The sequence below is a fragment of the Pecten maximus genome, chromosome 6, assembly GCF_902652985.1.
Source record: "Pecten maximus chromosome 6, xPecMax1.1, whole genome shotgun sequence".
Classification (NCBI taxonomy): domain Eukaryota; kingdom Metazoa; phylum Mollusca; class Bivalvia; order Pectinida; family Pectinidae; genus Pecten; species Pecten maximus.
In genome coordinates this window covers 31,314,578-31,339,583 of record NC_047020.1, presented here as the reverse complement: position 1 = coordinate 31,339,583, position 25,006 = coordinate 31,314,578, and the positions used below count along the sequence as shown (strand labels likewise).

Here is a 25,006-nt window from a genome sequence, read left to right as displayed (position 1 = left end):
TTTACGCATCGCCGACCCACATAATTGGTTTGGAGACTGTAAATGTGACCAGAGCTGGTTCTGTGAAATGAACGACACCCAAGCTAAAGATCAGGACGTCCTCAACAGCCCCGTACTCAACAGATAATCGAGAGGGTTCAAGACAGGATCTAGTAAACGAGACAACTTCATGTACAACAATGGGGGATGGTCATGGGCGAGTTTATAATTTGTCCAGACATTGTAACGATTATGTGTTCTGATATATTGCCGGGGATTGTAATTCTAGTGTATAAGACTGATTGACCAACATGAACACAGGAACAATCGGGAAAAAAAGAAGAAAAGGGGAAAAATTATTTAAGATAGTTGGAATGGTCCAACAAGATCTACGAACCGGGTTGGTCATGCCAACTATTTAATGTAAGATTAATCTGCCGATGGGTAACTTGACCAGAGGTAGTTTAAACCTCGCAATCAAGTTGAAAACAACAATACACGGTTATTGCGATCACTTATATCTTTAACCAAGAGTCCCGACGGAACTAATTTGTGACCTGGCATTACAAATATATCGACAGAGAGGCGGGTTGTTAAGTAGTTTAATAAAAGCTGTTTGATTTATCAAAAATGGAAATAACACCACTACATACCAGACGTACCTTTGGCAAATTTACAAAAAAAACGTTGATGCTTGTGTTCTATTTTCGATATAGATTCTGATATATAAATTTAACAAAGAAAATAAAGAATGTAGGAATGTTATCTATGGACGTAGACACATTCAGCACACGATACTGAAGCAATCGGAATTAAAACCGACGAAATATTATTTAATACTATATAATGCAAGTACGTATATGCTGTACTCGATGATTATTATACTTGTTATGTGTAAGCGTTACCTCCCCGGATCATTTGACCTGCACTCTAGGTGGTAGGAGGATGAGAAAACAATACTGATGCTACCGAGAAAACAATAATTATACAGCACAAAGACAATATTTGGGATAGTTCCTAGTAATCTAAATTCCTCTGAACCTTTTTTTATGTGTAATGTATTACTATTGACATGAGTTATGTCCCCTGACAAAACAATCATAAGTAGTTTAATTGGCACTCACAGTTTTCTATCAAGCGTTCAGCTTAACTTGATGGCAGTGAGGATAGGTTTACCTGTTGTTATTTAAATTGTGACTTGGTAAAACGCCCCGATATCGTTTTCATGTTGACGAATTTTAATTTGATAGTATTTGATAGGCAAAAATTCCCTGCGCAGAAACAAAATTGTTATAACCTTATTTGTCATTAAGATATAGAAACCAAAAGAAACCATTTGTCAGGCGTCATCGGTTTTTGTTTTATTTTCTTGATAATATGTTTTGTTCTTACAATGCTCACATAACAGACAGGGATAGGAGATGACGATATCCGATACTGATCATGGGTATGTACCGACCGTATCGTCAAGAGGCGTGAACCAAACGTCGATCAAATGGACGTCTCTATTGAATTAAACCGTTATGTCACCTCGTTTCGTTTACGTCGATACTGAATCTAGAACATACGCCTCAGGCGAAATACCATACCGTTATACCGAAGGAGTCCGTCGACCAGCCGTCAGGGGAATGCTTGGAAATAAGTAACCATGGCAACTAAAATGAAAGGGGTAAAATGCGAAAATTGATTTATTTATGAGCTGTTGGAAATATAAATGTAAAACGACCTGGTAGCTTTATGGTAGATTTTGTGGAATATCTTAAGTATCACGTTAGCAGATGCCATTCGGGAACCTAATGTGGCAGATCCGCTAAAACTATGTTAATACACAATAAAATAATTTGATAGCGATGCATTGCTGATTTTAGTTCATGCTTTATTGTATCCTAATACCTCATATAACACGTGGAACATCATACTTCCGAACCGTTTTTACAATATTTAAATCGTACGATGAATAATTGAGTATAATATTTGCAGAATGGATTTTCCGTTCCACGCGCTATCCAGACATATCAGACACATCTGAAGTGTCAAATAAACGTTTGTTTAGTAGTCGGTTATTGGACTACACCATTAGATAACAGTTTACTGAAATAAATATTTCATTTAGAGTTGTTAAAAATTTCACCTACAAAAAAACTTGTGATCGTATATATGGCTTGATGTTTAATCTATTTGGCGTGTATGACGGTCGAAATCCTGCATTATTGTATGACTATTTTCAAGGCAGATGTCGATCACCGAAAACAGTGTAATGAAATCATATTTGATAACTAGGCTAAGTGATTAATCCAAATTAATTGGAATGAAATTAATGTCCATTTGTTTACAGTAAAGTTTATTCTATGTATAGACTCGTTCGAGAATGAACTAAAATGTTTATCAGAAGGATTTTTGTTTAATTTTGATCTTAAATACTTACAACAACTGTTTCTAAGGTGTGACGAATCAATGGCTATCTGTAAGCGCTATCACACTTAATTAATATAACCCTGATGCGGTAGCATGGCACTGAACCCTATGACTTTGTACAGTTGAATATTCCCACGATTTTTCCTACTGTTTGCATACAGGTCTCAATTTTAACACAAAAAAACCAAGTGAGTCACGAACAAAGTCAGGCCAAGGAAAGAGAAAATAAGATCAAAAATATACTGTTCATTAAATCCATTCGATAATAATGATAATTGATATATATAAAGATAGCTAGATATATGTTTATATAGCGCAAAATTGCTCAATACCATAATAATATGTGAAGTGCTACAGGTGTAAGCAGACGTAAACAGGTCAGTTAAAACCGCATTCTTGGATAATTGTTTGTTGTTTATTCTGTTTAATGTCCTATTAACAGCCTTTGTCATTTAAGGACGTGCCAGCTTGTTGGAGGTGGAGAAAAACCACCGGCCTACGGTCAGCACAAGGCAGCTGTCCAACGTGGGTTTCGATCTCGCGACCCAGAGGTGGAGAGCTAGTGATAAAGTGTCGGTACACCTTAACCACTGTCAATGTGGCCCCTCTATTGGATAAAGCAATGTATTTTGACTTCAAGTTATCAGGTTGCAAGGTTGCAAGCTATTCAACATAGTGGCTGCTACATTTCCGAACCATTGGTCACAGTTTGGAAAACATAACTAAGATTTGATATCAGATCAAATTGATCGTAACGGCTCGTGGAGGATGACAGGTTCCTGTTATTACTAAGGAGCTGCTCTATCTATCATCTTGTATGTGTACATCAAAATCTTGTATTGTGACCATAATCTCAGATTCAGTATAACTGATGCAATTAATGAACTAGTGAATTGGTGTGATGTGCTCCCTCCCTCGAGTACGGGTAAATAGGCGTGCCGCAGCGTTGTACACAGGTTGTTAACGAGTGTACCAGATACACAAAAGAGCGATGAATTAGTAGAGTTTTACTTGACAAACGAGCAAATTCACAAATGGCTATGTGTATCTATATTGATGTACTGCTATATTCACCAAATATTTCTAATTTTGTGATAACAGGGATTTTCAATAGTGTGTCCGTGTGTCTCCTCGTTCAGGAAGCTATGAAAGTGTTCTCACAGCTTGGACTTTCTCAGTAGTTAGAGCAACGACTTTTAGCTGGAGATTGTTAGTATGCCGACACGAGAAAAGATGATATGCCCATATTAATTGGATTTCATCCAGGGACTGATGTCATTAAGACAGGCTTCTAGACTTCGTGTTCTCATGTCCAAGTTGTCTTGTGGTCTGGTAACCATACATGTGTGTGTGTCTTGGGCATAAATATGGTGCTTGATGCTATTATGACAAGATTTCCCTATTGGTTTAAAAGAAAGACTGCGTTTTCTTGGTCTTAGTATGGACCCCTGGGGAAATCCAAGGTTTGACTAAAAATCAATTCATAAAACCCTGGATACTCTCACATGTGTCGATTTTTCCGAGCAAAAACTGGTAAAAACTTGTCTTATTCAAGTGTATGCAAGGGATGTAGTCGTTATTTAAACGGATCAGTAAGGTAATTTTTATCTTACATACCAAGATAACAGGATTAGGATGCAACGGATCATCAAGATCAATTTTGTCTTTGTAATATTTCAAACACAGAATCTGAAGTAAATTGTACCTAATATTGAAATGGGTTAGAAAAACCACTGGTATAATCAAAGACAAACTAATATTGAAATGGGTTAGAACTATCACTGGTATAATCAAAGAAAACTTATATTGAAATGGGTTCGAAATACCACTGGTATAATGAAAGACAAACTAATATTGAAATTGGTTAGAAATACCACACGTATAATGAAAGACAAACTAATATTGAAATGGGTTAGAAATACCACTTGTATAATCAAAGACAGGTAACAGAGAATTCCTGATTAGGTAATGTTGAATTAAAGCAAGAACAGAAAAGTGGTCAGTCCATTCTCTGAAACTGAGTCGGGTTCTTGTCTTTTTATGGGTTCTAGTTTAACACTACTCCCATCCCTATGGAGTTAGCATGCCCCAGTTTATTCGATATTTAAGAAGGATCTAATCCTTATTGAAGATTTCTGTGACAGGTGTCGGCTTCTAATGGGAAGAGCTAACAACACCAGGTAGGGTATTAGTGAAAACCATCTGAACGTTTTCTGATATAACTAATTAAATAATATATTCCCCTGTGCAATACAAAGTTAGGTGTGATCGATTCTCGCTTATATAAGTGATGGTTTATCATCACCCTGTTTTCATTTTAATTTGACCTAGATTTGCATGACGCGGTCGCCTCTGTAGAAAAAGCCATTTGTTTACCTTCTTATAAACGGTTGAGTTAGAACTACAATTGTAGTGTGTATGGTATGCCAGTTGTCTATTTAACTAAAAAGGGGTGTGGCTTAACCGATTTCCAGTTCTATTCTTTATATATTGACAAGGATAGGAATAAAACATCCATTTTTTTTGAGTTAGTACAGATGAAAATGATAGAAGCGAATCCGAACATATAAACTCAATTTATTTGAAAGCAATTTACGTTCAGTAGCGACAACGAAAATTTGGACATAGGTGTGAGTTTCTTTCATCAAAAGCTATATCTGAGATTTGTTATGATAAACCCATTCCATCTGAAGAGGAGACCTCTCCAGGCGTTTGTTGCTGTAGTTAAAATGTTATCTGTAAGAGTTACACCAACCATACTTAAATACACTTTTATGGGGAAAGCTTTACGAACCAGGAACAAAGAGATAGATGAATGATCAATTTGATAGGCCCAGGCGAACGCATATTTACTGCAATCACGTTTTACGAGAGCATTCAGTTTTATAGATGTCATTCAGAAGCATGTAATCCTTGAACTTTTTGAAAAGTGAAATGCATGTATATATATATATATATATATATACCATAATAGTCCTAATTGAAACGTGGTAGATTTGAACTATCCCTAAAGTATCCACGTATCCGATGTTGGTAAAAAACAAATCTCCTGAAATTGGGTTTTTCGGGATTTGAAAAAAAAACAACAAACATTATAAGTCTTGTTTAATACATAAGAATAAAATCACGATTGTACATAGGACAGAAAATACTGTATGACAATGATCGTCTACATTGTCCCAGATAGAGTTGTCCACAATCCAGAATACTTGTTCCTCACCATGAATTCACCCCGAATCACAAATCTACTGATCAATGTCAGCGTGGTATTTAGGACTTCACATTAAATGTATATTACGGCATAAGACACAATTAACAGGTTGGTTAGAAGTGCGGTTTTGATGGTGAAAGACCAACTGTAGCAAAAAAAACAACAACAACAGCAACAGCAAAGAAATGGAAACACAGAGCTAAGCCGTTACAAGATAGGGCTGTTTTGGGTGTTTGAGGTTTGCTTTTACCATCGGATAACACTTCAACAATGTAACAGTGACATAGAAAAACAAAAAACAAAGAGTAGCTAAAAACGATATACAAAGAGATAAGACAAGAAAGAACAAACCAAACCCATTGTATCCATACATCCGTCAGAATCAACTCTTCGATTGAACGCACAGTGTAAATTGGCAAAATGGGCATATTGGTAATTCAAGGTCATCAGATAATGTTGCGTTGACGTTCATGCATACTTTCAGACTTGCATCTTTGGCTCCATATATGTGTTTTAATGATATGATACATTGTACACTATCAGTTTCAAAAGACACCAACCTTTACATAATAAGAGCGTGAAATAAATTCAATATCCAAAAATTACGAGTCGTGTGACCTGTTTCTACCACAATAATATCGGCTTTAATCAAAAGGAAACGTGGCAAAGTCCTATTTCGCCTATGAAGGTGTACAATTGCAGCTCGGGTCAAATTTCGAATTATTGACCAATCGAAAGACCTGAATGTTTTATTCCACTATAGGAATATAAAAAAATATATCCAACAGTCGGCACATTTATACAATGGCCTGAGAGTGCAATAACAAAGGGTATTGTGATAGAACAAAGAATAACATCCATTATTGATAAATACCTGATAGAATCCTGAACTTTTGGTACTGACGATTTAAAGATCGAAAATGATAAAAACATTCACAACAACCACCACAAAACCAGAAAAGAAGATTCATTTTACGAAAGACAAGTTAAAATGAAAAGATTGCAATACCTCAGTTATTTTTGTTTGCAAATATATCATATTTCAAACAAAAGTGTCGAGGATCCTCGACACAAATAGCCATGTGTTGGCCTGAAGCCATCAAGTATTGCACACAATACAAAAACGAAACTCTTAAAATGGCAAACGTATAGGATAGAAGCGGCGGGAATACACTGAATTAAAAACGCTAAATAGGCAAAAAATAAAATTATCAGGGAAATATATTACGTTGGAAATAGCAACGGGAATGGATAGAATTGCCTACCATACCTAAATAACCAATGTATAGGGGCTGATGATCAGTTTCAGATATAAAAGTTTCAGGGAGATGCAGAGGCCGATTATCCTCTCTGAACGCATGGAGTTATGCTAACAAAACACATCTCTGTATATTACAATTCCAAAGGAGAAATATATTTTAGGATTTTCTAGGTAAACACTCGACTGCATAGAAATCGATAACGGCAAAAAGTGAAGATGGTTAAATGTACAGAATGAGGGCTGGATGTTACTATAAGGAAACCTAGTGTCTAGTAGTAGTGGTAAAATCGATGGCGCTAGTCACAGAACCTGACACGATATTTAGGGGGGGGGGGGGGGGGGGGGGGGGGGACTACACGCCAAATATAGGTATCACTTAATTCTCAGACATACGCGGAGGAAAAGTTAACCAGTGACACTCCTTCTTAAAGAAGTAGACCATTAGACAAGGGCTTTTGGTTGTTGTACGTACTATAGTAGCAACGGCTAAGATTAATTGAGGATGATATCTATGAACGATATTGTCTCTTAGGTTGAACTGAAGCACCCCTGTTTTTCCTTCAGCTGTAAACGTGTTACAGTTAAGGACTAGCTAGGTCGTTGTCAGTAAATTGTGACCGGATGTGTTTCAATGTGATAGCACCCTTGAGTGTCCAAAAAAACAAATAGCCGTCGACAATTTAATCCCGGCGATGTTTTAATGACAGTAAAGAATAAAACCCTTTCAGATTAAGTGAGAAATTTCCCCCCATTATCAATGTTATAATGGCAACATGAATCATGTATATTTGAAGAGAAAACAGTATTCTTACTTAACTTTAACTCGCCACCCCTTTTTAGTCATAGAATGGTAATCTTTCCGACAAAGAAACTGGAAATTCTAAGTATTATTCTCTTGACAAGCAACCAAATATCTGCAATCAGTTGCTAGCATTTCGAAAAGCGAAAATCATCCATCTCATGCAGGAATTATTAGCATCTTTCGTTTCGATATATTTTGAAAATCATGTGTATGGATCTAGATCATTTTAATGTTGCAGTGAGCATGTAGATCAGACCGTTTCTAAATAGCACACGCAATTGAGTGATACTTTGAATTATATAAAAACAATATATTTTATCAGAAAAAAGACTGTTGTATGGATTCCAGTCCCTAGTTTGACATAAATCCTCAACATTATTGATTCCATAACACAAATTTAATGTACTGGTTGAAGTTTCAACATAGTGCTTTTGTATCAGGAAAGATGGAATTTTAATCTACATTTTTGTATTATGCTGTTGGAAGGCTCAATATAATCTGACCGGCATCATTAACATTACTTTAACGCAGCACAGGTTTTTAGATCATGCGAGGGTAGAGGTACTTTAACTGAATTAGGGTGCGGGATTAGGGTTGTAGGTAGATTACGTCATCCTAACCACATTTTACAAAAAATGTTCATAATCAACGAATAACAGACAATTTTAAAATGAACGTTCACTGAAACGTTTAAATGTAGACACGGCATCGGTGACATCATATTGATATTTCCGTGTCGATTCCGTACCTGTCAGGGTAATCGCAAGGTCAACGACAGCCAATACAAATCTCTACGGCATTTATACAAATCAACATCTTAACAAGCCGGGTATTTGTAGTTTTAAATAATAATAAAAATAGTACCTGTTCTACATCTTTATTAACATTCATAATGTTAAAAAAAAAATAGAAAATAAATGTGTATATTAAAGAGTGTGTAAGTAAAAGAATAAATGCGAATTTGTGATGATTGAAAGCCCTCCTGCGAGAGGACAATACATATCAAACATGAGATTAATTGAATAAAAAAAACATGGTGGGAATTTTTTTTTTTTTTTTGAAATGTTTGTTTTTTCTTGACAAGAGGTCGAACACGTATTACTGCAAACGTCACTCTCTAATGCTTTGGATATCATCTTTTCTTTTTTAATGCTTTTAACCCTATCATTGAAGCATTAAATGTAAATGAACAATAGATATTGTTTTATTAATTAAATTAGTATAGTTTTAATTCATTATTTATTATATCAATTTCTCCCTAACCAAGAGGGTAATTACCTTGTGTGGTACCTGTCCCTGTTACAGAAGAGTAATGCTAAATCCTGGTAAAATTGTATAGTTTTCTGTGTTGCGAAGAAGCTTCACTAGGAACTTGTGTCTTTCTGTGAATAATCTGTTTCAATTCACAATATGAATACTAATTTGGTTTTAGGTAGCATTGCTGATATTAATGTATCTCTCTACGGGGCCAGTACAAACTTCATTTTGTGTTACGAAAAGAACAGAAATTTGTATTTGCATTTAGGCTATAACAAATTATAATAAAAGCTAACGCGTACATGTTTAATTTATGAAAAACTTTCAAAATGGTCTTTTTTTTCTTTTTTTTTTCTTCTTCACGTTTTGGTCTTTTCTTGTGTTCATATATCTTTGACCCATTTGAACCTACAATATCGCTCCCACTAATCCGGCTAAGTCCCTTTCGTTTACCGCTTGTATGTTATCAGTCTTTTGCTCCAAGGATGTGACAGAAGATCCGTTGACATAGCATGGTTAGTAATATGGTAGAGGGACATCATGCCAGACTCCTCAGACAAGTCGATTAGTGGGTGTCAGTTACCAAGACGGGCAGCGAAAGCGTCGCGGTGATGGGGTCGAATTTACTTCCTAGCTGTACACACAGACACTAGACGTGTCCTCCTGAGGGGATATATTTCTCTCAACCAATACAGACCCGTACCATACTCCCATTGGACGTCACAGGCATATTGACGAGGTAAACCCACTTAATCCTAGACAACAAGTATGTGTTATATAACAAATTCGATCAGAATCCCACTGTCTCTGTTTGATATCTACAGTTTTGCTGTATGGTTTGTTCACAGACTACCACTAATTATATTCCATTGTCTTTTGCTATCTTATGTATATAGACAGTCGTTTGTTTTACAGTGCACTTTCATATAGATCGTTCTCGACCATGTTAAATAGATACACTATCGTATATAAGATATTTATTCAACGGTCTGTCGGTACATTTTTCTTCTTTTATAACATCACGAACCTCTTGGATTGGATTTTGACCAGGGTCATGACAAGGTTGGCATTTTAGTTATAAATCATAATATTTTGACAGCAGGCTATACTTATGTAAGTCAACTCATAAACACTTGGTAGTGAAGCATTGTATAAATGCACACCATGCCAAAAGGAAATAGATAGAGAGATAGACGACGAAAATACTATAGTCGAAAAATTTAAAGACAGGAAAACCTACCTCTCAATCGACCAATATGTTCCATATCATTCGCCTCATATGTTCTCACACATGTTGAGCACAGACTTATTCGTAGGGAGAACCTAATATACCTTTTTAATGAAATAGCGTCCAATTAATGTTCAGTCTTTCACATTCGAGTCAGGACGGCGAATAGTTCTACAAAGCAAACATGTTGTTATAGTGCAATGCCACTGAATGCCACGTCGCAGATATATTGGAATGACATTGGTGATATAACATCTCACCCGGTAGCTTAACATCAGACAGGATCAGTTACATGTCCTTCATGCTTGTACATCAATATCAGTGCTGAGCATGAGGCACGGAATATCAATTACCCTTTGAATGACAACGATATGTCACAGTATTGCTTCGGAACGCAAAAGTATCGCCAAACGGGCAAACGCTCCTTGAATCATAATTCTAACTCTTAGTCGATAAAAACTACGGAACAGACGGCAGAAGTATGAACTTGCACAGAGACTCTAAAAAGGTAGGAGAAGGATACGACCGGAAGGGGGCATGTCTTCGAATTCCTCGACAGCACATGTCATGTAAATCTGTATCACAGTTATGTCTCATGCTCACAATGAGAATCAGGTTGATGACAAAAAGACAACCATGCTTATGAACTAGCATCAATCACGTCTCACTTCATATGAAACCAGAAACATACTTAACATAAAATCATGATGTCCATCACAAACCGTCTCCGTGGTCTTCATCAGTCAGCAACTTGATTTAGTCACTTTTTGTGAATCAGACCATGGTGCCAGACTTTAAAAAAGGTACTTGCTTATTGTCACCGCTTCTATTTGACATTTTTCTTAATTAAAGTATCTCCCGAACGGATCGCAGATAGGTCCATATTTATGTGCACGGAGAGCAGCGTTAGCGATGACATAATTGGAGGGAAGAGTAAAGGACCCCAAGGGATTCTCCTACGCTGAATTATTACAAAACTAATGCAAGCGACAAAGATTTTCAATAAGTGCAGTACAAAGTTTAGGCGATAATTTCAAAACATTATATATGAAATATTTTACTTTTAAATTAGGGTATATGTGTTTCGTTTAATTAAGAGTGTTGCTCTCTAGCCAAAAGCTCAAATATTTCAGTTTTCACTTTTGGCATTCAAAATGTCTGGTTTAACTGACTCAAGTAGCAAAGAGATACAACTATAGTCAAGGTATTATATTAGAAGGGAGGTAATTGTTTACTAATGGTTTTCATGTCTACGTGAGATAGACATTTTATAGACACTACATATATGTATTATTAGGCCAATAATGCCAAACGTCTTTAATCATATATCCTTATCCTGTTAATATCGGTAATTGTGATGGGTGATTCGGTAATGTTTAGCGTCTCGTATTGTATTAAGCAATTGAATGTGCAAGTCTGTTGTATTTAGCATCTAAAACATAATGCCTACCTATTGTAAAGTTAGACCCTTAACGAAAAGACAAATGCCATTTACAGAGAAAAGGAAATAACAAAGAAACGTGTTGGCTCTTGAATTAGACGCTTAATGAGAAATGAAAGAGCGTTGTCAGTTAATTCCATTTTGACATCAATCAGCTACACCACCAACAGGTTTAATCCGCAAATTTTATAGTTTAATCTCTACTTATAAACTTTAATATAACGGAAAACGCTCAACACAGACTTCTGTAGCTTCTATTCATTATGCTTAAAATCCATTCAACAATCGCCGTTTTTATTGATTTCAATTTAAAGTTTATAGTTTATTTATACTCCAATGAGCTTGGAATTCACAGAAGGCGCTCAACATATTCAGAGTTAATGTTCTTAAATTAATGTTATATCACTAGTTTCAAGAATTTAATCTTGATGGCAATCATCGTTAGATTTCTTAGTCGATAAACGTTAATTTAAAACAGCACCAATGCCGATGTTTTTATCTTTATTTTCCGTTCGTTAATGAAATATTAACTGAAAAAAAAAATCTTGTCTAAGTTCAATTTTACTTAAAAGAAGGAAATCCGTTAAGCTGCCAGGACTGTTTGACAGTTGATGTGTTCATACGTGAATTCCAGGAAGCATGTGATTCCATTGGGGACATAGTTTCCTAGTTACGCACGCGAGCACGTGAAATTGTTACTTGCAGAAGGGTTAAAGGATTATAAGAAGTACAGGATGTCAGACGATTTGAAAAATGATAATTACTAAATCTTTCCATTTTATAGACAATGAATAATAGAGTAGTTTAGGTTTAAACTAACATCACCAGTAGTTCTAGGCTATGTATAATAAATGAATAGTACATTGGTTGCGATCATATCGTGTAATTTGAAAGAATTAATGGCAAGTCGTATCTGACAGAGACGCTGAACATTGATTAAAACAGAATCGAAAATGGACAGATCCCATTTTATAACACCATTTGGTAAACAACTGGTGTTCTGAATACTGTCATTCACCGCCTTTGTGGAGACGGCTCCCAACCGAAAGAAGACAAGGAAAAGTAGGACAATCATACAATTAACGTATTGCAATGAAGAAAGCAAAATCAAGTGTGATCCCTTTAGAGTCTCAAGAATAAATAATTCCCCGATCGTTCATAAGGGGGACGCTACAATAATGTGTACTGTTGCATGAAGAGGCTTGCAACAGTAACAGTAACACATGTTTTGGGCGTTATTCAATAACCAAGGTATGAAATACTCATTACATTGAAAAACACACGTTAAAACACACGTGGAATGAAGTTTAAATGTGTTTTTATTGGTTAACACGCCATTAGTTATTAATCACTCGGTTCAGTGTGTTTTGGCCGCTTCACGAGGTCCCGAAACGATAACGCACTAGAATTATTTACCAATTGTTTTTGACATAATTTGAATAATATATATAGAAAATTATCTTTCAATTTATTGCTTGGAAAAGAATAAACTTACTGAATATTTGTTATGATTCGTAATGAAATATGAATTGTAATATTTTCGTACTTTTTTGTAATCGTCAGTTTTGCATACTAGTTAGCAGCATTTCGCTTAAGGTCATATCCTTACACCCCATCTACTGTTGTGAAAAAACAAAATCGTGGTTTTGTATAGGGTATTTGAGGACATCGAAGACTTTCAGATTTTTACGTCATAAATTGAGATAAAATTTGTATCTTCGTTCTTTCACTGGTTAATGGTCAAACACATTCCATTTTTTGAAAGTCTATTGAATATGTTAATGCCCATTTGAACATACCTTTCTATTTAAAGAGTTTATTACAAACAAACATAACATATATCAAGAACAACATCGAAACTTATATTTCAACATTTAATACAAAATTTCAATTAGACTTTATTTCATTGAACGCATATTTGACAAATCTGATATCTGTAGAATGACAATTTTTGTAAATGTCCCGTAGCTTCCCTATAACTGATGACTAGCTAGAGTCCCATTCTGATCTTTCCGACAGACCACCCAGTATGAAAGAAACAAATTGACTAGTGGAATTCAATAAGAAGGCGTGTTATTCCTTCGTAAAATGTAAGTAGTGTTTTCCAATGACAGGAATGACACAAAACACTCCACAGACACCGTACCCTGAAACTAACATTGTTAAAGATCACACAAGACAAAATCTATAAAAAAAGATGTTTGTAGTTGATTTGAAGTTCTCGTGTCCTTATTTAACTGTCACTAAACAGTTTAAGACGCTGTACATGTTTTCGAGGACGGATCTTTTTTCTTTTTTTTTATATTTTCGATAAAAATTCAAACAAACTTTATTAAAAGTTATCTTTAAAGAATATTTAGACGGTTCGTTCAAGTGATATTTTTTAGATGCTCGGTATTAACAATTCTGTCCAAACCAGACCGCCTACTAAAAGAGTTTCAAGATCTGACAACCATTGAACTTGCATTCTATGTCATCTTATTACTGTTCATGGAAGGCAAGATAAAAAATGATCAAGCCTCATTTTTGTATCACGACATTGCCTTAGAAACAGGTAATCACTGTTTTATTATCAATTCTGCTCAATTTTATAGGCCAAGGTATCAAACAGCGTGCGACCTTTTAGAATAGATTGGAAATAATCGCACAATGCTTTTGCATGATTATATCTAAAACACATTATCATAACGCCATGGTACTTCAACTGGTATAGTTGACCCTTATAACACTGTGGTGTGAATCAGCAGCATATCATCAAACTAGACTAACCAAATTCTATCCTTTTTGTTGGCAATCGACGTAACTTGCCTAAAAGTATATGTTAAGATTTATGTTTGAACAACCAAATGAACAATTCAATGTTAAGACTCTTTTAAAACAATGGATTTAAATGACCCAAATGTGTTGATAGAACATAAATCCTTGTTTTCGACCTTTTATTTCACTTATCAAAAATTGTCTAACTACATTGTTTGTATATTCTGATATAATCACAATGTGTCTAATATGAGATTTTAGCTATCATAACTATATGCAGAAGTAATCACACATCATCAATCTCGGGTATCACACCTACCAAACATTATGTTGACGTTTTTGCTTATATTATGATATATGAATCAGCGATAGGTTCGCAATCTGTTATCACATATACGAGAAACCGTGCCTTTTCTATTCCACGAGATAAGATAATTAAGGTTTTCCCGTATACAACTACATTATTCTAAGAAGGGAATCAATGGGTCAAGTGAGACTGAACGTATTTTGGTGACGTAATATAAAAACCCGAGAGAATGATTTGCAAGGATAAAAAACGGATTTTTGTTTTTAATAAGAACAGCATAATATGTTTGGTAAGTGAGAGTCGCCGGTTACTGATGATATATTTATATCCTAATGTGTGGTCAAATAGGAGATGGTAACGAATATAATTGGAGCATAAAAAGCATAGATTTAAAAAAAAAGACAGTGTTTTAAAAACATATACTTTTTATATAAAAAAGTTTTGGAAAACGTAACGGGAACTACCATATGGCACCGTTCTAAAAGATTTCAGAAATTATGCAAATTGATTAGGATTGCATCCCTGAATTTAAAGAAAGGAAATATGTCATTGAGAAATGTCAAAATAAAATGGCGTTGCAGCATCACTTACTTGCATTGCTGACTTCGAAGCTGTCGGTGATATCAAGTTCTCTGAATCTCGGTTTTAAGGTAACGGCAGCCCGATCATCAATCTGTATACGTTTCAGCTCCTTGATGAACTCATTTTGAAGGTCCCCAGACCTCATGGGGTCAATAAGCGCACCTGTGAACAAAAGAAAAATAATTCAAAAGGGATATGTAGATTTATTTAAAAGTACTTTAATATTCATATGTGTTTTGTGATGCATTCCAGTTTTTTTCTACACTACTTGTCATTTGGAATTCGGCTTAGTGAGATGGTGTGCCATTCATGTATCAAAATTAGGTCACTCTGGCCAACACCATTTGTCGGGGTGCTATCTTTTACAATATTTGCCACTGGGACAATTACGAAGTATTGATATGTGCATATCTTTGTTATATAACTTCATATCAGATAGGGGAAATAATTCACCGAATTCTCTTATTTTTTCCTTAACATTTCCGTTATCAGCGCGAAAATCCGGCCGGCTGATTGTTCGCCAAATGTCATCACGTAAAAATTATTTCTCGATTATTTTCGAGAATAACAACATAATTTTATAATCTAAACACAAATATATCGATTTGATGATAATGCATTTTTCGTGAAAAGAAATATTGTCGATTTCGTCCCAGCGTTCAGATATTTTAGCACCAATTTAAGGCTTGCATTAGGAATCTTTTCGAGATATGAGCGAATAGCGTGATCAGCATTTTAAGAACCTGTTTCCATTCAACTGCATAGAAATCTTATAATGATTAATTACAAAACCGTACGATCTAATATCTCTGCCACATCAGAAGCAGTTGAAAGGGGATTCAATCTGGAAATCGGAAATCTTTACAAACATAATAATCTTATGCGGATGAAGTAAAAATGGTATATTGATGTATGCTTTCAGCGACATTTCCGTAATTGCGAATTCAATTATAAATTGGCCGAATCCGATCTTGAATGTGATAATGAAAAGAAAATCGGTTTCCCTTTTCATTAATTTAATTGGTTTTGCGAGTGAAATTCCTTTGATTTGTTGAAATATTGTCGGGAAATCCGAAGAAGGCAACTTCGATTATACATTGTGTTTTCCTCGCATGCCAAGATGCACCATATCATAATAAATTAAATAGAACCATAGATGTATGGGTTTAAATTGATAAAATTTTACCTCTTCCTAGTTAAATGAATCACGCAGACAGATCTAATTATGTTTTCTGAGCACATTAAGATTAAGAGTACACGTATTATCCGGTAAAAATGGCTCCATATTTAGCTTTATGCTTCTTAGTGAATATTAGGTAAGCAGAAGCAATGTTTGTGTGTTTTTCTTGCTGGGTTTATCATGAATAGCATTCGTCATTTTGAGGCAGGATCATTGTAGTAGTTGGTGATTACCTCACTGAAAAACTCCTTGGAGGCCCGTTGTATGCCATCTAGAACTATAATGGTACAACCTATATGGACACAACCACAACATCACAGAGCGGTCCATTTCTCAGTTCCCCGGGAAACACAAACCGACATGGTTAAGAAGCGTCGAAACCTGAACCTCGCATCTTCACCAGAGGTTACGTGGCCGGCGCTCTAATCGACTGAGCTAACGCTGCCCCTCTATGCAGAGGCAAAATAATAACAGAACTCTTAGAAATTAGATATTCGACTCGCGTATTTCTTATTCCAAAGCAGAGCATGGCATTGAGTAGTGTAAAACACAAAAGAAAGTATGGACATTATGAATTGCTCTTGCTGTAGTAACATGGCGATTGGAAGCAATATAGGTTTCAAACACTTAGATAGTAAAATTAATGCATTAAATCATTTCTGTTTACAGAGTTTAATGCTTTAATATTCAGTGCCAACATTATGTGTAAAAGAAAAAAAAAGAAAAAGAAAATTAGATTTACTTTTTATCCATGTTATTACTTTATTTCATATTAGAGCGGAATAACCAGAAATACAACTGCAGAAAGGTTAAAGTTTCACAGATAATGGAATTAAGTAGGATGTTTTCCAATAAACACCCATTAGGTCCCCGGAACCTTCAGCCGGTGTAAAGCCAATTTAAGCGGGATATAACACTACCGCAATGGTTCCTGGCATGACTTTAGACCTTCATTGTTCTGTAATTTGATTTTCTAAGCAAGCAAGGATGAGAGGGTAATTAAAATTGTCTTCGGTGTTAAATAAATAATTGAATTCGTTTTCACAACAATTATATCCCCCATTTTACTCCGTCGTACACATCTGCTTTACGGTCCTCGGAAATTAGAAGTTCTCTGAAAATGCTATACATACACTGAAAAAATTGATCTGATTGTGTAGTTTATATGCCCTTAGTTATTAGTTGGCCTACACAACAACGATACATACGGTATGCAGATTCTTTTCGCAAACACTTATTCCAAGTTTATAACAAAAAACAAATCTAGTATATATCGAAGATCAATAGCACTGTGTTTTCTTTGAACTGAGCTTACTTTGGTCAGTTTGGTAAAATATTACCCTGAGCCCCAGAATAACCATGTGTAGATGGAGATCGAGTCCGTGTTGTTGTGTTGTTATACCCATTGTTTATTTGATAATAAAAAGTAGTAAATATATGCTGTTGCTTTTAAATTAGCTACAATCAGGACTAAGCATCGCTTGTAGTACCTTTATTCCTGGTCCCAGGAATGACGTCACGGCAACAATAATAAAAATGTCACGTCAACAATGTCACCATTGTCACACGGGGTACCGTCTACGTGTGATTAAAATGTCTAGGGACGCATAACTTCCTTACAAATAGACAGAGAAACATTTAAACATTGGTCTATATATGACGTATTTTCTGTTTTTTGTTTTATTGAATGTAAACTTTATAAACTTAATTTGTTTTTCAAAAATTGCGAAACAAATCTTATCAACTTATATTAAGCATGCTTGTTAGCCCGGAAGGAAGCGCATGAGGGGTCTAAGTGTACGAGGAAACCAAACTAAACGGGAACATCCACGTGGTCGGCAAGGTGGCCCCATACCTTTGCACGTCATAAAACCCCGGCTATCTAAGGAAAATGCAAGTGTGTATTTTTTTAGTTATTATTTTTGTTCTCTAAAGGTTTGTCTTTTGTTTTAAACTTTAGTTACAAAAGAGGAAAGACGTTCACCAAAATAAATATGCCGAACTAATACATAAAGGCATTTTTCAATAATTCGACCATATGACGTCTTGTGGTATTTATAACAATGCTAATGTAGATGTTTTGTGAACTTCTCTTCCTAGTTTCGAAGCTATGGATTACAAAAATCCAGGATAATACTTCTCCAATCTACCCAGCATTGTCCTCGGTGAGTTTCTAGACATGTAGTTAAGACGCCGCTTTGTTTTTGACATTGGTGATTCCTGGCTTTACACAGAAAGAGGGTTAGCAACAGTAAATCGTGCAGGGAATGCTATTTGTAATTTATCTTTTGACTATTATTCTAATGACCAATCTGTACATGCAATGCAAAGAAATTGAATACGTTAACATGTATAATAATATTAGGAACAGGACACCATTGAAACAATATAGATGAAGAAAATGGAAGATAACATATCTTCATTTCCTTTTAAAACTTATTTCAATGCATACTGCAGGATTCGACTGAGTTCATTCTCATTTGCATTCTTAAATAACTGACCACAAGTTTACAGCCTCGGGTAAAATGTCAAAGATAACACTCGTTTCTGTTGCATGGAGCCAGTAAAATGCAATCGCATGTCAAGGTGTGAAAAAGTAATCAAGTTTCTACGATTTTTTAACAGAGCCGCAGACACTGGAACCAGGCAATCGTGGTTTTCCCCGGGATTTGTGTAATGGAAAGGCATTTTACTGTCAAACAATATTACAAAACCTACGTATAGCACCCAATGTTATTCCAAGGTACTTAACTTTCAAGGGATGTTTGTTTGCTTTTTAACGGTTTCAACAGCTAAATGTCTTCGCAACAGCTATATATGAAATTGTCCACGATTGACATATATCGTGGCACTGTTTCATGAATACACCTTCTCCTTATCATATAATGCATCCTGCTGATATCCTGCGTCATTTTGGAGAATGATGTACACAAACCATAAGTTGAATATGTTTTTCGCTGTTTTTTAGTCGAGTGCACATCAGAAGAAATTCCTCGAATGATTTTCCATATACGTACGGTACATTACACGGAATAAACCAGGTATATGTATTCCTCGAGAGCCTAATGGCTAGTATCGGATGTAAAAATAGCTTTGTCTATAAGGGGTTTGTTAGTGACGGTTGTCAAGGGACAATACCAGAAAGAAACAAAGACATACGAAAGAACTAACAGGAAAGAAAATATCGGATACTATACATAAGTACTGCAATCGTGTATTGTATATTTTTCCAATTGTTCCATAGGTGTTGTTAAAGATAGTACATTGTACATGTAAAATAGAAATACAAAGTGAAAAAAAATGAAATTGAGTGTCGATAAACTTCCTGCCTGTTTGTTACTAAAAAAGGAAGCATGTTGATGGCGATATCATCATGTACGGACGATGTAAATTGTATTGATATGGCGTGGGAGTGGGATATGATCTGCAAGAGATCTCGAGATAGTGATTCAATCTCACGAGAGTTTGATATAACCTTTCAAATATAACTTTTCAATTATTTGCCTAGCATCGCTTAGGTGTAATTTTTTTATATTAATTTTCAAGATATACCTTTTTACCAACATAATTTAACTGTACAATGTTGATATTTTATTCTTACGTATACTTATATTCAAAACAGTAAAACAGCGTAAGAGGTTCACAAAACTGGCCTGTTACATGTACAAAGTGAAATCGCCCATGTATTATTTCGTACATACATGCATCACTAATGTATTATACTCTGGACCAGTATCAATTGACTGCGGTAGTCAGAATATGATTGTGCCACCATAATTAAAAACGGCACAACAAAATGACTGTCCCGTTTAAATTTATTATCTACATTATGATGTGATGAAAAGTATTTATTTTTTTCATTTCATATGAGTTTTATGAAACTCGTCTCGAGTTTTAATCTTAGACTCACTTCATTAACTCGTATATAGAATGAAAACTCATTTCTAATCCTATATTTAGCATTGACATACACATTTTCATCTGCCTGTGTGTCCCATGCCAGGCAAAGGTAGCCCTAAATAATCATTGGATCAAATAAAAGAAATCATTCATTATAAAAACCATCATCTGCCAGCTGCCTCTCCCAGACAAAACGCAAAGACTATATACGTTTCACCTGTACATCTATGTATGCCTAGCAACCGTCTATACTCCCTCACAACCGCCCACCTACTTTCGAGACGACCAAGGCTGAGCCTATAACAACTGTCTTTCCTCCAAGTACGTAATGGTTGAGCAACAGACGTCTGGGAACCTCCATATACACACTACCAAATGTAGTAACTAAGGCTGTTTCATGATTTATACTAAAATGTTGCGACTTGGACTCTACGCCTTCGTGTTGAATCAGTCTGTTTCTTTATATATATCATGTAATCATTGATTTTATGTGGTTTGTGTAATTTTTCCTTCTTTCCATTAATTTCTTTCTACGTTATTTAGTTTGGTTTTTAGAAAATGGAATAAATTTCCCATATATATATGACACCAAAAGACAGATGGCGACATTTTGTTTATCTTTATAGTCTGACTTTTGCAAATTACAATCTGATGTGAAATTAGAGTCATGATATTGACTATAGCATTACGATATATTGGTAAAAACTGAAACATAAATGAATATGATACTCCTCTGTTAGCATGCTCCTCTAACAAGGTGAAATATTACTATTTTAGAGATGTTTGGCATTTAAGGCTTGGTAATTTGTTCCGGAAACAATATATGAAAATTCATACCGCGAAAGCCTACAGTGTAGTGCTGACTGCATATAATATTTCACTTTTTGTATAATTCATTGTTTTGTTGATTTTTCTTCTTCTTTTTTTGGAATAAAAATGTATCTGTCATCCCTATTACAACAGTTAGATATCACACTTACGTTGGAGTTCGTTGTTATATGAAAACCTCTGATAAGGAGCTATTATAACAGAAGGTATATTTAATTGTTGGTTACCAGAAATAGTGATGATTTTTTTTCAATCTGCTAATGTCTGGCCCTGACAATGGCAAGTTTCTGTTTTGTAATGAATACACTCCTATTACATATTTTATATGAGACAGAAGATCAGCTATTGGTGACATTTTCGAAGGTCATGCCGGTCACTCCTGTCCGCGGATACTTTTACATCTGACACCAAATATATCGCATTAATTTGCGACATTTGGTTCAAGTTTTTTTTAGCACTCGGATATATTAGCGTTTTGCAGCATTGGTTCGAGCAACTTGTCACGTGACCCTTCCCATACGGACATAATAGAGATTTATAATCCCAATTATTTCGTGTGACTAAAATACATTACCTTAATTATTTCGGAGACAAATGTTTCTGTCTCTAAACCCACACGATGGTCTTAGGACATATTGGATTTATTAAGGGACCTTTAACACGCGTTTCTTGTCTACGTTGTAGTGAGTGCTAGTCTGAGAGCATTGTTTCTAATGTATCCATTACTTCAATATTTCGCTATTTATTTCCTGATTTGCATGGCGGGGATATATCATTAGGGCTTTATACAGTAACAACGGTTCGGAATGTCTATTTGTATATTTACATCAAACGAATGTACAGAAGTTCATTCAAGGTCGACCCTGGATGATGGTTTTCTTGCACACATATACAGGACACGATAGGTAATTCCAATATTTACATAAGCAATTGATAAGTATGGGTCTTCATGAAAAACGAAAGAATATACAGACAACAGAGTTGTGTTTCTGACAAAGTCGGTCTGTAGCTAAGACGAAGTTTTACACCGTAATTACATTCTGTAGAAGGAAGCGCGGTAATTTACGATGCTCTCATTTAATGACTAGGTCTTGTTCCGGAACTCTCTCGGCAAATGTAGCCATTTGGGGGTTAGGGAGTGCCCTAATGTTCGGCTTAAAGTGTACCTCACAAGAAATGCACTACCGGTGTAAATCAATGTGCATCGTTTATGCCTTGCCTGATAGTGTCGTGTATCCTTAGTGTAGTTCTTTGTGTAATTCTTGCTGCTTTCAGTTGTTAGTGTTGTTTTAATTATTGGTTGTTTTCCCCTTTCTGTCATTTTATATTACTGAAGAACTTTCATCATTCGTTTGATGCCATCGCAAAAGGTCCTAAATTAAATGCGCTGAGTGAGATACCTCTTTGAAATTGTATATATCTGAAAGAAAACTAATACACTTCAGAGGCCCCAACGAAGTAAACAATGGAAATGTCATTATCCAATGTGCTGCAATTTTGGAAGCAGAAATATTATAACTCATTAATGTTCTATAAATAGAAAAAACTCTACTTGCTGCTCCAAAAAACATTGGCATTTATTTCGAGGACAAACATTGGTAATAAAAAGCAAAATTTCTGCATTCTGCAGATGGTCTTAACCATAATACAGTCAACAACATTGAATTTCAAAGCTTGTTTGAGTGCATTCATGATATGCATATCCTTAAAGATAAACTTAAATACTAGTATTGCTATTCATATTTCCATCATTAAAAACAGTAGATACTAATCTTAAAAATCAATTATTGTTAACTTAAGCGTCTGAATGACCCATGAATGAACTGTACCGGAAGTGCAAATGTCGCGATGAGCAGATGCTTACCCGTAAGCTATGGTTTATTCATAGAGCACTGAAAAGGTAATGAGAGCAACGTCTGGTTCCTAGCAGTGAGACATGCGTCACGATTATATCACAAGGAGACATGTCTGGTTTTGTCTATTTTCTTTAAAACTTATATAATCGGTTTACGCATTTAACATAGCTATTTTATTCTTGTCGGAAATGAAGCAGTCGATATATTTTAAAAGTACTATTGACACATCTTGACAAACCCTGACTCGTACCACTAGTGACATTTAATTCAGTGAATCGATTTAAACAAAAGAAGCGATCTTTGTTTTTTTAAGTTGTTATGTTGGTTTTCCTTCCTGTCCGTATATCCGGGTGTCTATATGCTTTATGTATGAGTTTCACGTTCTGAATGTAAAAGAGCATAAATCAGTATAGCTAAATCGGTACTAGTAGGTAATATTGTATGAAATATGCATACTCTTGTACCGATGAGAACGTTTCTGGGTTTGAGACCCAGTGTATCATATTTATCGCGGATATTACTAGCGATTGTACAATGATGAAAATGATATACAAGAGGGTTGTCGTTATTGCTTTGAATTTCTTACATTTATCTTTGTCCCCGTTGTGGCCAATTGCATTGATGTAATTGTTATACTGCAATGTAGGTTTCCATTCAATTCTTGATCAAATAAAAGTGAACCTTATTTACAGAATCTAAAGCCTACACAGAATACCAAAGAACACTAAATTCGTTAATCTCAGTTAAGTACAGGGTATTTAATAGTGTCAAGAAATTAGTGAAATTTATTCATTATTGCTGAAAACATTAACATAATCATTTGCTTATCATATTTCCATTTCCTCAAAAAATTCTGAAAATGATGCATACTCATAAGATCAATTGAGAATACTTACAATACAGATCGCGATAACTATTAGCATATTTAAAGATTTCCACTGATTGATTGACAAACTAAGAGAAAAAAGTAAATTGCATGGGTGGACGGGTCTCAGATATATTCTTCAGATCAATACGCGGCATTTGCATTGACGCTGAAGATGATATTATAGTACATTTTTTAAGTATCCATCACTTGCATATGAACATCAATATGAACTGCTGACAGGTGATTTATTATTGATAAAGGGTGGAGAGGGGAGATAAAATACATGAATCAATATGTGTGAGAAAGAAAAAAACTTACTTCCTTAAAATGTATCAATAGTAAGTGTAATGGTTGTGACATATTAATTACATGTACACGCCTTTGTCTACATTTCCTTTTCATTTAACACGTAATAGTCCCTGTCAGTTCAATGCGCTTAATGCCGTGAAATAATCCCCCAAAACCGTTTAAATTCTCGTATGTTTTTGCTTTCATCATATAACCCTTAAACTCAATATTTTTTTCTACATCACACAGGTAAATCATTGTGAATTGTGATAAAACAAATTATTGTGAATTAGAATAAAACAAATCATGGTGAATTAGAATACAACAAATCATTGTGAATTATAATACAAACTTCCTACGATGAGTGTGTATGGTGATGGGCAAAGTCACACAATATTTGATATGGTATTAGTCTATATTTATATAACGTTTAACATACTTGTGGTGTCGTCACGCATGCAACATTTATATAATCACCAATATTACAAGATGAAATAGATGATATAATACCACAATCAGGCGTTTTTATAACTATTTAAGTTGATTGGTGTATGGGGCAGTGCACTGAACAACTTATCTTATTAAGTTCAAATGTTCAGTTTTACATAGTCGTACATAAACCTGAAAGAGACTGGTGGTGAATGAAATAATAAAGTTACCTTAAAACTACACTTTGCTTGGCACGATTTATTTACAAATTATAATTATCTATTCACATATATATTTCAAAGAGTATGATGCATAAATCACATCTGTTAATTTTGAATAAATAAAGACAAACATGTAACACACAATCATCCATCAATTTACTATGATTCTAGCCGACCTTCAATCGTACAGCGCTCA

General features: G+C 35.0%; 1 protein-coding gene across 2 annotated transcripts in view; it reads right to left on the bottom strand.

Annotated features, from left to right (window-relative positions):
* The window catches only part of LOC117329527 (glutamate receptor-like), a 117,894-nt gene that overhangs the window by 77,299 nt on the left and 15,589 nt on the right, over nt 1–25,006 (bottom strand). For both annotated transcript variants that reach the window (XM_033887511.1, XM_033887513.1), the window contains exon 2: nt 15,250–15,402. In XM_033887511.1, the coding sequence (XP_033743402.1) occupies nt 15,250–15,402 (153 nt within the window). The remainder of the gene's footprint in view (nt 1–15,249; nt 15,403–25,006) is intronic.